This window comes from Peromyscus leucopus, chromosome 5, assembly GCF_004664715.2.
Source record: "Peromyscus leucopus breed LL Stock chromosome 5, UCI_PerLeu_2.1, whole genome shotgun sequence".
Lineage (NCBI taxonomy): Eukaryota > Metazoa > Chordata > Mammalia > Rodentia > Cricetidae > Peromyscus > Peromyscus leucopus.
Window position 1 is genome coordinate 35,340,819 of NC_051067.1, and position 13,607 is coordinate 35,354,425.

A 13,607-nucleotide genomic window follows, 5' to 3' on the forward strand; every position below is an offset into this window, starting at 1 on the left:
CCAGGATATATGCTGGGAACCTGTCCCCTCTTTCTTCCAGGATATAGGCTGGGAACCTGTCTTTGTTTGGGTTTATATTGCTATGCTTAAATACCTTGTCCAAAAACACCTTAGGAAGGAAGGCATTTATTGCTGTTGGTAGTTCCATACCAGAGTCCATCACTGAAGGAAGTCAGGGCAGTAAGTCAAGGTAGGAACCTGGAAGCAGGAGCTGAAGCAGAGGACATGGAGAAACACTGCTTACTGGCTTGCTCTCCATGGCACACTCAGCCTACCTTCTTGTACACATGGCCACTGGCCTAGGGGTGGCACTGTCCCCACTCTGGGATTGGCCCACTCACACCAATCATTAATGGAGAAAATATACTACAGACTTGCCTACAGGCAATCTGATAGAGGCATTTTCTCACAGGAGGTTCTTCTTCCCAGACATCTCTAGCTCGTGTCACATTGATAAAAACAGCAATAGCAACAATAACAACAAAAATAAACAACAATAATAACAGGACAGAAACTTTTGACAAAATCAGGGGGCTGTAGCTACATGAGTTTGTTTCTAGGCTCCTCTTTTTGTTACACAGTGGTCCTACTTCACTTAGTCTCTTGTCAGACTATTCAGTCTACAGCAATTCACTCTTTTCAGTCTGTTATTTTAATTAGCTAACTGAATAATTTATGTTCCTCTCTTAGATTCCAATTCTATGCACCATATCTTGCACTCTATAGTTAAGTCCATCCAGTAGGATTTTTCTTTGTTTTTATCCTTTTTATGTGATGTGGAGATAGTAAAGTGTATAATATTTGTGTTTTTTTTTTGTCATTTTTCTGTGGTGGTTCATAGTCAATGGCTGGCTTTCATAAAATGTCTGAGATTTCAATGTTTTTGGTAGGATCATAATCTCATTCCTCGATTCTAATAAGTTGGATCACATTAACTTGTGATTTTAAGTGAAATTGTATCGTGTCTTATTTTTAAGAAAAACTCATTTTTTGTGACAAATTTTTAATGGTTTTAATTTTTATTATTAAATAAAAAAAGAAATTATGAAAAATTAATTTTGTCAGACGTTGACATTTCTAAAGTATCAGTGAGGAAAGCAGACCCAGAAAGACAAACACTGTATCTTGTCTCCTATCTATGGTTCCTATTTTCAGATTTCAGAAGTATATTTATTACCTGGAGTATGACTCCAGTATTGCTGCAGAAACTAGGAAAGTCCAAGGAGGCAATGATGGGACAGGTGGCCTAGAGAGAGACTATCAGGACATAAGTTACATGAAGAAGGAAATCGGAAAAAGAGGGAGTGGGACTTTAATCAAAGTGGGGAAGGGCAGTAAAGAATGTGCGATAGTTCTAATGGGATCGGCCTCTGTAAGCTCACAGGGAGCGGCACTATTAGGAAGTGTGGCCTTGTTGGAGTAGGTGTGGCCTTTTTGGAGGAAGTGTGTGACTCTCTGGGTGGGCTTTGAGGGCTCCCATTGCTCAAGCTATGTCCATTGTGGACCCAGACTCCTTCTTCTGCCTGCAGATCAAGATGCAGGATTCTCAGCTTCTTCTCCAGCACCATATCTGCCTGCAGATCACCATTTCCCACCATGATGATAATGGACTAACCATCTGAAATTGTAAGCTACTCCAATTAAAAGTTTTCCTTCATAAGAGTTGCCATGGTCATGGTGTCTGTTCACAACAATAGAAAAACCTAACTAAGAAGACAAGTGGGAAGGATGATAAATAACATGAACGATGTTTAAAAAGGTATAGGGAATCATTCTAAATTATGTATAATATATATAGGTATATGTGCATACACACATGTATAGCTTAAATAGAGTTAAGCTTCTAGGGATGATAATGTTTGTCCCAAGAGCCATGGACTATGTAATAAAAACCCCAGTTGCAGGCATGAGAAATCTCGTTTCCAGTTGTTGATCACAGACTTCAAAATGCAGGCTATTGTCCTTGGTTGTTTATCAGAACTGGGAAGTAAGTCCCTAGTGCTTAGGGTACACAAGATTGAGAGGATTTGAGCTGAAACTGACCCAAAAGCTTCCTGCCTGAGGACCAGCTTTCATAGTACCTGAGTGTGCTAGGAAAGCTGCCAACTGAGGAAAGCAATCAATAGTATTACTTAGCTGTGATACCTATAAACCACAACAACCAGTGTGGCAATACTCTGCTATTTTGTAGCAGATGGAGATCATTACAGAAAGCAACACTTTATATAAAAGCAGAGAACATGGTGGCCCACGCCTTTAATCCCAGCACTCAGGAGGCAGAGGCAGGCAGATCTCTGTGAGTTTGAGGCCAGCCTGGTCTACAGAGCGAGATCCAGGACAGGCACCAAAACTACACAGAGAAACCCTGCCTCGAAAAAAAAATGCAGAGAACAGCTGGTCTTGAGGTGCCCATCCCCAGTTGATACATCTAAGACACAACACCCAAAATTAAGGCTCAGGGAACACAATTGAAGAGAGATTGGAAAGAATGTTAAGAGCCAGCGGACCAGGGAGTCTACTGTAAGACTATGTCTTCTATATATATGACACTGAAATTATACCCATGAAAATTCAACATCATGGCTGCTTAAACAATTCCTGAACAATTCTAACACCAACTGACACCCTGGTGTAGATGGAGAAAATCACATAGGGCTTTACCTGTAGATGAAGAGCTACAAACAATTAATGACTACTAAGTAAGTTAGAATTAGTCTCCCCAAGGAATGCACCCCTAATTCATTATCCAATATTATATGGTCAGTACTAAAAACATACATACAAGCAACAACAAATACATTTGACAGACTGTATTTGCAGATTTATTCATTTATACATGCATATATGTAGCAATGATATATGTATGTAAAAATAGTAATTAAAGAAAAAGAAACTACATTTTATAGAGAATAGAGTAAGGCAGGGGATAAGGGAAGGTTTGCAGAAAGCAGATGGAAGAAGGAAATGGTGTAACTGTATTATAATTGAAAATAAAATTTAAAAAAGAAGTGGTGCTTACACTCAATCACACACTGAAACTCTACAAAATTTAAAGAATCTTTTAAGGATTACATCAGTGCAAACTGTCCCAGAAAAAGATAGGAAGGATGGAAGCTTTTCATTCATTAGGCACAATTTGGCGTTTCAGGATGTTGACATAATCAGACACCTTTTGGGCATCACTGTGCAAGCAGAAGAACAAGCTATGTAAACCAAAAAGATGAATTCTTCTTTGGGATTGCTGTACATATGGCTCTCCTGACCAGGCAGGGTAGTTCTCTTTTTCCTTCTGCTTGGGATAAACCTAATCACAAAATAATAGTCAACCAGTTATTAGTTATATTATTAATATTTGTTAGTCCTCATTACTTTTAAAGGTTGAATAATATTTTGAGGAAAGTTATTAAGCCAAAATATGTGTTTCATGCATGTGGACCAGGGTACTATAAAACTGTTATTTATCTAAATACTAAACAGAAGAACCCATGCACATATTTTTTGTAGTGTGGTTGATTCCAGATGAGGTATATCATTACAGGGTAGGCACAATCACTGTTTGACTGGTGACACATTTTGGCCAAGGAACAATGGAGGATTTAAAGTCAGTTTTCTTGTGAGGAATTATTCCATGTTCTCAGTGCTACCTCTGATGTGCTATTTGTATTTTATTAGTTTTATTAGGAGACAATTTTCCTTTCTTTCCTTCAGCAATATCTATTCTCCATAAATCATGGACATGAAGCTACAGAAATTATGGGAATTGCACCTGGTGGGATAAAAAGCTTTCAGTTTAGGCGTGATTGTGATAAGATGTGCTGAAATAGTCAGGATACTTTGACTCTGCCCAGGAAAGACACTGTCCAAATTGCTTCTAGGAATTATTAACATTTCTTGAGATCCTTGTGTTGTGGGGTGTTGAGTGAAGCACTTTTGAGAAGTTTGAAATGCCACATATCCTTTAGTCCCAAGACTGTCTATGCAATCACATGCCTAAATTTCACTGTGGCAGAGAATTAGTGCAAAGTTCAGTTTCCATTACAGATGTTACAGTTTTCATGAATAATAAAAGCAAGAAAATTTAAAGAGATGACTCACCTGGTTTAGTATAGTCTTAATGTCTTGCAGATTTTTTGTGAGTCTTTTGATTTGACCATCAATCAATGCAACTTTTGATGTGGTAGCATAAGGAGTTCCATCAAGATCAGCCATGTTGTTTGCTACATGGTACAGAAGGTTTTTCCAGGCAGCCAGTATTCTGATTGTCACATTCAGAAGGGCCACAGGCTAAGGAATAAACAATTGAGCATCACATTAAAATAAGTATACAACTGCAGGTTGAATTGCATATTGTAAATAGTGTACTTTTCATGGCTTGTGAAGCTTTGGTGATTAACTGAAGCAAAACTGAATCGGTGCTTTGACAGTGTCTAACCATGGAGTAGCTCTCAACCAAAACCCTCTCCCTTCAGTTTTTCTTATGTTTTACAGTTGCTGTTGGGCATAGCAGATATACAGAATGCTGGCTCCAGTAAATCATTAAGAACAGATTATATGTGTGTTACATGGACATATATGATGATACTTATTAAGTCATGTTGAGATTGGTTATGGGAAGGTTCATCAGATAAGCAGTCTATAATAAAAATACACTAGCACTGCTTGCCTCGTTATGATAGGCCATATTTATAACCCATGAAACAGGAACAGAATTTTACTGGACCTGCATGCAAAGACCTCAGAGAGTGGTGTTAGGTAAGAGTGAAGAAGGAGGCAGAAGACCAGAAATACAAGGAACATCTTCCAAGTCAAGAAAAGTTGATGTCATGGTCAGTAGTGTACAGTGCTTTCCAAGGAAGTGCTTTAGTAATTGTAAAAATTGCAACACTTCTTGCTTTTCTTATGTCTGCCTGTGAGAGTAAATTTAATCATGAAAATTTAAATCAGTTCAAAGTCTCTTACATAATAATAGTTCAATCCTAATGATAAAGCTGTGATAAAATATCCTAATGATAAGGCTGTGATAAAATAAGGTCAATTTCATGAACAATTTATGGATTTGCTTTAAAATTACTCTAAATTTTATTTTATGTGTACTTTATCAGCTATATGGTATGCTTTTCTTGTATGCTCATCCTTTCTCCACATTCCTGAAGGTGTGCTTACCTCTCAGTGGTACCTGTTTTCAGGTGGTTGGGTGAGGACTCACCTGCATTCTTTGAGCTTGCTTTTTGCTGTTTGGGATGGAGAGGGATGCAGTGTGGCAGGTCATGGTGGGCTTGTTCTGGAACTTCTGGCCTGGATCATATTGCGCATCCTGGAAATGGTAAAAAAAAAAAAAATTAGTTAGTTGGAGTTTTGGAATTGAGCAAATAAATCCATGAGCAGATTATTAATGTATTTTCTATGGGTGCTTAAAAACATTTATTGTATTAGTTTTTGGAGAATTTCAGCTATGAGTATCATATTTACATAATTTCCACCCCACACTCTCTTCCCTGCAAATTTTCCTAGATCCTCACTCCCTCTCATCTTTATGATCCCTTCTTTATTAAAGTTACACATGCACACAAATATACATACACATATATAAACATATATAAATATGATCCCGTAAGTCAGTTTAATATTGCTCACAGATACATGTGTTTGGGAATAGCCACTTGGGATTGGTCAATACCTGAAGGGGCTTTGCCTTGAAGAATACTGGTTTCCCATGTATTGGAGGCCACTAGTTATTTGTTATTCTTTCTGTAGGGGGGAAACTTCCCCTATCTGTGTTGGGATATGAAGAGTACATTAAGTCTCTAAATTAAGAAATTAAAAAAGAGACCTTTGGTCTGTTTACTTCTTTCCATTGGAGATGTAATCTAATTTTCACATCTAACCTATTAGCTTCTCATGTCTTCACAACTTTACAGTTCTGATTTCTCACTCTCCTAAAAGTTACTATTTGCAAAAGAAGCACTAAACACCAAATCTACAAAACACTATTTTAATGATTGTCTTTCTATAGGATTAGAGACCAACAGCCAGTAATATATGTCTTCAATCTTTTAATTCCTGTTGGAGAAAACTGATACACTTCCTTTAATTACACATTATAAAATTGTATATTTTTTCTATTAGCACTGGATCTGTATATCATGAACATATCAAATTTATAAAGAATTATGGATGTAATTATGCTGATTGCAACAGAATCAAAGTATAATATCTTAGGAAACACTATACAATGCATAAATTTAAAATGTAAAAATATAATTTAATATTTAAGCATTTGTTAATATTTAATTAACTAAATTTAATTAAATATTAATTAATTAAATATTAACAATATTTAAATATTTCCTATATATCACTTACCACATTTATTATTTAAATTTGGTAGTTAGCAAAATTATGAGTGTTTTATGAGTTGTTAGGGATCTTAAGATGAAAGGTCGCCAATCAGGAATGGAGAATGAAAAAAATAAAACAGCTACATAGTAGCCTTGTGCTCATAGTCATTGATGCTGAAGCCCTCATCTATTTTTGCCTCCTGGACTAACTTAGAGCAGATAAGATCCAGCCTTTAAAGTCCATTCGTTGGGAAGAGAAAGCCTGTTTATGTTTCTAACCCAGCTCTCATTTTATAGTGTTAAATTTATGTCCTCAAAATTTTTAAACAGTGGCTCCCAGATTTGGAGGTTTTGAAAAGCTGTTTACTATTACTGTTGTTGTTGTTGTTTTCCCGCCTGATACTGTTTTGGTCATAGTATTATTTTTTTTTCCCCAGTTTAAGGGATTCATCCAATTTGATTCTCCTTTATTGCACACCTGCAGTATCTAAGTGCAGAATGCCAGTGGAGACTTCCCAGAGCAACCAAAAACAGAAAGTCAGGCCCCCTTTCAGCCATTCCGTTTAGGGATTTATATCAAGAGTAAAATAAAAAAAACAAAAACAAACAAAAAAAAAACCCCACACATTACGGAAAAATCTTTTTAAAATGCTTTCAAAAGTATTTTAAAATACTTTCAATTTTAAAAAAAGTTAGTGATTTTATAAAGCTTTTATTGCCCCCCCCCTCCACATTCTAGTGGCTGCTGCGTTCTTGGGTCTCTGTGTGTATTATTGAACTTTGGTTCATGTTCCCTCATTTAAGTTGCAGTGCATCCCAGTCACTGACGTCAGAACCTTTTCATGACGAAGCCAAAAGTAAGTGAAGGACTTACAAATTCCTTTAGCGTGTCTGAAGAGAGGAGGTTGATGCTCTCGGCTGTGGTGCTTGTCCTGTTAAACATGTAGCTGAGGACCTTCTGGCAGCCTCCATCTTTCATGATACACCTGGGCACAGAAGCCGCATTCTCACACATGAGCAGGAGCAGCAGGGGTGCCCCTGATGTAAGAAATGAAATCACAGAGACTGTGAAATCGTAAGAGTCACCTTGTGTGGCTAAGCTTTCTCTGGTCCCTGTGTCTTCTTTTGAACAGTGTGGTGTATTTGAGCTGGAGTGAGAGAAAAAATACATCTTCCACTGTGGAAATTTAGTCAACAATTTGCAGTAGATGCCATGATAAGAGAGGCTCTAGGACCTCTGCTATGACAGCACACACCTTTAAAATTTATGACAATGATATGTGCTGGTTTCCTTATCAATACGCTTTTGACAGACATGGACCTAAATAAATCAGTAGTTTGTTATTTTAGACAGGAAGAAACATCAACTGTCACTATAAAAAGGAGCTTTAAACTTCGATGATACTACAGCAAAATGTTTTCCTGTAGTGAAATGTGAGTCTTGGGCTGGGAAGATGTCTTCCTGGTTAAAGTGCTTGCCAAGAAAGCATGAGGGAGAAATTTAAATTCCCAGATTCCAAGAGAATGTCTGAATTGTGTAATATTCCAGTTTGCCTATAATCGTACCTCTACAAGGTGGGGACTTGGAATCCACAGGACAAGCTTTCTAGCATGAGTAGCCATCATGGTGATCTTTGCATTTCATTGAGTATTGGTAGCTGGAGGGCTAACCCACCAGCTACCACCAGGGTATGCAAAACAAAACAAAACAAAACAAAACAAAAACCATGAAGATGGCTAGGGTTTAGGAAAAATTCTTATCTATTTGAGGGATAAAGTAAGGAAGCACACATGCTTTCTGATGGTAACTTTCTTTTTTACTTCATCTTAAAAATGGTCTCTGACTCTTTCTGACTCCACCTAGCTACACATCTTCACACTGCTCCATCTACATATCTACAACTACATATCTTTCTTTACATACATATGGCCATACAACTCTATACACAGTTACATCTGTTTTCACACGGCTACACATCTTTCTTTTACATACAGTTCTCTTCTACATCTCTTTTCCATAGAGCTTCATCCTCCTTGCCTCCACACAGTTATAAATCTCCACACAGCCACAGCTATACATCTCATTTACATAGCTCTCTCACTATATAACACTTTACACTGTTCCTCCACACTCACACACAGCTCTTTGTACAGCTCCTATATGCAGCAGCACTCTTTCACATGGCTCTCTCACAGTCAGTCACACATACTTACTTCTTCATTATTCACTCACTCCTTACTCACTCTCTCACACTACTCGAATGCTTCTTTACCTCTCACTTAGCACACACACACACACACGCACACGCACACGCACACGCACACGCACACGCACACGCACACGCACACACACATACACACACTTCACTCACATTCTGCAGCAGCTCTCCCATGGCTCTACACAGCCATCTCTCTCCACACCACTGCTGCTGTCTCACAGCCAAACTCTGGACAATTATTAGTTATATTTTCAGAGCCCTACCCATATTCATAACACAAGATAAGTCAGATAATATCCTTAGGTCAATGTCACATTGACCCATGCACGTAGCTCTAAGTTGGTGAGGGATCCCAGACTGGCTGAAACTTGGGCGGTCAGGGTACACGCAGAAAGAAAACTATTGCAGGGAGCTATATCTCAGTGTAAACTGTCTGGCCTGGATTTAGCAAAAAACGACACCTAGGATTTAGTCTTTGTGTACTTTCTACAGGGGCAGCTAGTCTATTTTGAATCTGCTCTGATGTCCAAAATTAGCTGTCTGTGTAAAAGGTGTCTTTATGATTGATAATCCTATGTCAGTCTGGGTAATGTAAAATATCCTAGTATTATTTCTATACATCAAGATTATACAGCCTAAACAGAAATCATCTTCCTGAACATCTACAGCTATATGTGTGCCCAATAAGTTTAAAACATACCACCAAAGGGCTGTGGAAAGAACTCCACAGCTGTTCTTATTAGGGAGGCATAGCAATGGCACCCAAGAAAGTTATGGACAGAAACAAGCAGTCATTTACAGTCAATAACCCCACAGCTTTGCCAAGTGGGTCCCCCAACAGGGAATCGTGAATCTGATGGTTTGACCTGTTAAATACTAGTTGTCACTGCTGTACATTCCAAGAGTCCTCTGCAATGGAGAGATCCTACTTCCATGACTAAGGTTGAAGAATTATGGAGAATGACTCCCTATATCAAAATCTTCATTCTCCATGGTGTGTGCGCGTGCGCGCACAGACACACACATACACACAGAAATGTACATACTACACATATCCATGAAAATAAAAAGATGAAACAAATTGCAAGCTTTCAGGAACTAAATTTTACAGAAACCTTTATAAATGTAACTTACAATGTCCAAAATTAAACTCAAAAATTGTTAAAAGATTTATGTGTAGGAAATACCTACACTCAGGCATCTAAATAATTAAATATATATTACAAAATGTGTAGTGTACAAGTTAACTAAACAATATATTAAATGTAAACTTAAAAATATTTTTCAGAATTTATAATGCCTTTAATTTTTCAAAGACATGATGCCCTCCCCTGAGTTTATTTGTCACTTGATGTACAAATACACACATATACACACACTCCTACTATTAATCAATGGAGAGATATACAAGGTCTAAATAAACTACTCTTTTCACACTTATCAAAATAAATCCCATAATTGTCACTAGTTCGTTTTCTTGAAAAAAAATTATCAAGAATGTAAAAGCAAATAGCTAGCAACTATAGCCTACATTTTTATTTACAAATTTATGAAGATTGAGGCAAATTCTCCAAGCCCTATAAGACACACATATGTGAGCATTGTCTGCCTCAGCTGAGTATTGAAGGTTTCATTGGGTTGGCTCAAACCAGGCAGTTCATGGTGCCTTGGAACCTGAAATTGTTAACTGTATGATTCAGGAGCTGTGGCAAATTAAACCATAGGCACCACTGGTCTCATTCCAGCAACAGTTCTTAATTCTAGCAGCACAGTAATTTTTAGCTAGACCATTCCTTGTTCTGGAGCTGCCCTGTGCATTGGAGGTTGTGTGGACATCTGTCTAATTTCTACACACTAAAAGTCAGTAGTACACTCACCTTTTCTCCCCACTTCAATCAAGAAAACACACTTTCTACTGTTGTCATTTATCTCTGGAACAAGGAAGGTTACCCTTTTTAAGAATCACTGATCTAAATATTCTGCACAGTTCCTTATGCAGCAAAGATTAGAATGTTGAAAATACTGCACAAGAGCAAAGAAAGTGTTCTATATGAGTGGCAACTGGTATAAAATTATGAATTCATTAGGCTTTGAGAAGCATACATGAGAGAATACTTACAGAGATATGGTTGAATGGAAGACAGCCGCATCTCTGAGAAATCACACCACAGTCTGGATACCAACTGAAGAAAGATGCTTCACTAGAACCTTGCCTTACCACCTACTATATAGTCCATCAGACCACTCCCAAAGCTATGCAGAGATAGTCTGCAGGAGGGAGGAAGATTTGAAATCCTAGATGATGGACCCTTGACCTTGACTCCTCAGGGAGCGTACACTGCCCCATTATCACTACTGTCATCTTAGCTCTACTTTTCCTAAATTGTGTACAATGACTAGACTTCAGTGAGGTTATCTGCCACCATAGGAACATCTACTTCCTGATGTTCGATGTTTACGTCACAGCCAGGGGAATGATGACATTTCCTGACACTTCATCCTTTCCCTCGGGCTCTTGTGTTCATCTGCCAAGTCTTTGCAAAATTTTTTGAACCAGCCAGGTGGTGGTGGTGGTGCATGCTTTCAATCCCAGCACTCAGGAGGCAGAGGCAGGTGGATCTCTGTGAGTTTGAGGCAAGCCTGGTCTACAGAGCGAGACAAGGACAGGCTCCAAAACTATACAAAGAAACCTTGTCTTGAAAAACAAAAAACAAAAAAGAAAAAGTCTTGAACAATGAATAGGTTGCATATTTTAAAATTATTTTATGACCATCAGGCAACCACAACACACTAAGTTATTTATTCTCAGCACTTTAATTGGTATGAATCATAGCCAGCAACCACCAACCATCATAGACTTAATCTTTGCTACATAGATTAAAAATAGCTATCTATGGACTCAAAATCATTTTGAGAAGAGTAGTAGGTACATATGTTTATCAAAAGGACAGTAAAAATATTGCTAATGGACCACCCCCGCCATAGACCTTTGTCCTGGCTAACAATATGAAATATAGATTCCCTATACCAAGCAAGGTTGAATTCTGGCACAAGGTAGTTGGTTGTATGTGGTGGTATTGTGTTCCCCAAAATATTGTGCACCCTAATAAACTTATCTGGGGTCAGAGACAGAACAGCCACTAGATACAAAGGCTAGAAAATGGTGGCACTCACATCTTTAATCCTAGCACTCCAGAGGTAGAAATCCCTCTGGATCTCTGTGAGTTCAAGGCCATATTGGAAACGGCCAAGCATGGTGACACACGCCTTTAATTCCAGAAAGCGAGCCTTTAATCCCAGGGAGTGGTAGTAGAAAGCAGAAAGGTATGTAAGGCATAAGGACCAGAAACTAGAAGCATTTTGGCTGGTTAGGCTTTCAAACTTTGGAGCAGCACAGTTCAGCTGAGAGCCATTCTGATATGAGGACACAGAGGCTTCCAGTCTGAGGAAATGAGACCAGCTGAGAAGTTGGCCAGGTGAGGTTAGCTGTGGTTTGTTCTGTCTCTCTCAGCTTCACCCCAATACTTAACTCTGGGTTTGTTTTATTAATAAGACTCTCTAAGATTCCTGCTACAGTTGTAACTATGCCTGTTGTGCCTTGGACTGGTGGTTAGATCTTGTATAACTCTGTGACTGTGTTAACATGAAGTTGATCAGTTCATCTATTAGGACTTCATTCTAGTATCCACTATAATACATTTAGCACTAGCAAGTTCACTCTGTTAGCATTTTAGAGATCGTATCCAGCCTACTTTCTCCATATTCTGAAACCAGAGCAGTGTATATCCACATCTATCAATAGATTCTTAACATTTGGTTCATGAATACCCATTGGCAGTATATGTATTCTGTGGATGGCCTCGTGCATCTCTCTTGTCAAAAACTGTTAGGAAAATAATTACTCTGTCACTGGAATTTGTTAATAACTTTATGGCTTTTGCACATAATTTCACATCAAGTACAGCATCTGCTTTCACATTCTTAACTATTATACTCACTGTTCTGGATGATTTTCAAAATATGTAGGAAATAACAGGTTATTGTTACACAATGCCAACTTTTACAGAGGGTAGCATGGTCTTTGAATGTTTACTGTTGCCTTCTCTAAGAATTTGAATTCCTTACTAGAATCTAGCATCAAAGAGGAAAAAGGAGAGGAAGATAAAATAACAGAAAGGCTGTCTGAAAAGTCATAAGAAATCATATAATTAGTCATTTACCTAAAAAAAAAAACACCTATAGAACATGTAAGTTGGTGTATAAACATACATATACAGTGTAAATGAAAATTTCTCATCTGGGCTGATAATTCTCCCTCCAAGTGCCAAAGGCCAACTAACAAAAACAAATTGTCCTTGAAGATACCATAATGAAACCTAATACTGTGTGTGCTAATTTAATTTTAAATAAAATAATAATTAAAAAGAGAAATGGAGTACAACTTTGAGTGGGAAGAAGCAAGTGAAACAAGAAAGCAGTTAGCAGTGGAATTGGTCCTAATTCATGACGGAAAGACCCTTCATATGACATAGCACCCACAGGCTTTGGCTCTGTCAGATTTCTTTTGCATGATGCTACATGGGGTTTTACATAAAACTTTATTCACTAACAGTATATTAGCCGCTAAATCCCCACTCAGGATGAGCATATCACGATTCCAATGATCCATAAGGCACTTTGGACTCTATGGAATGCATCTGTACTTAGGCCAGCGGTGGGTTTTCATTAGCCAAAGCCAGGTTTTTCCTGCTTCCTTACTGACATATACTGAACAGTTTATTCTTCAAGAATTTCATATGTGAGTGGTATATTTATCATCCCTTCTACCTCCCTTCAGCTCTTCCTCCCATTTTCTTCCCATTTCTCCTCAAATTGATGTTCTTTAAGTCTACAATTATGGCTGAGCTCAATGCCAAAGTGGATGTGTATCCATATTCATCTATCTCATGTTTCCTGTTGTGTCAAAGTTGGCTATGGTGATAATTTATCTGTGTCCTCCAACAAAATAATATCTGAGAATCAGAGGGAAAGGTCAACCACTATTAGTAAA

General features: G+C 38.0%; 1 protein-coding gene across 1 annotated transcript; it reads right to left on the reverse strand.

Moving 5' to 3' along the window:
• Positions 1-2,789: 2,789 nt before the first annotated feature.
• LOC114702177 (prolactin-5A1-like) lies at positions 2,790-10,820 on the reverse strand. Its single transcript, XM_037205596.1, is given in 7 exon segments — positions 2,790-3,304; positions 4,096-4,222; positions 4,224-4,266; positions 4,269-4,284; positions 5,207-5,314; positions 7,213-7,376; positions 10,677-10,820. Coding segments are annotated over 7 exon segments (675 nt in total). The 5' UTR covers positions 10,708-10,820; the 3' UTR covers positions 2,790-3,118.
• Between the last annotated feature and the right edge of the window lie 2,787 nt (positions 10,821-13,607).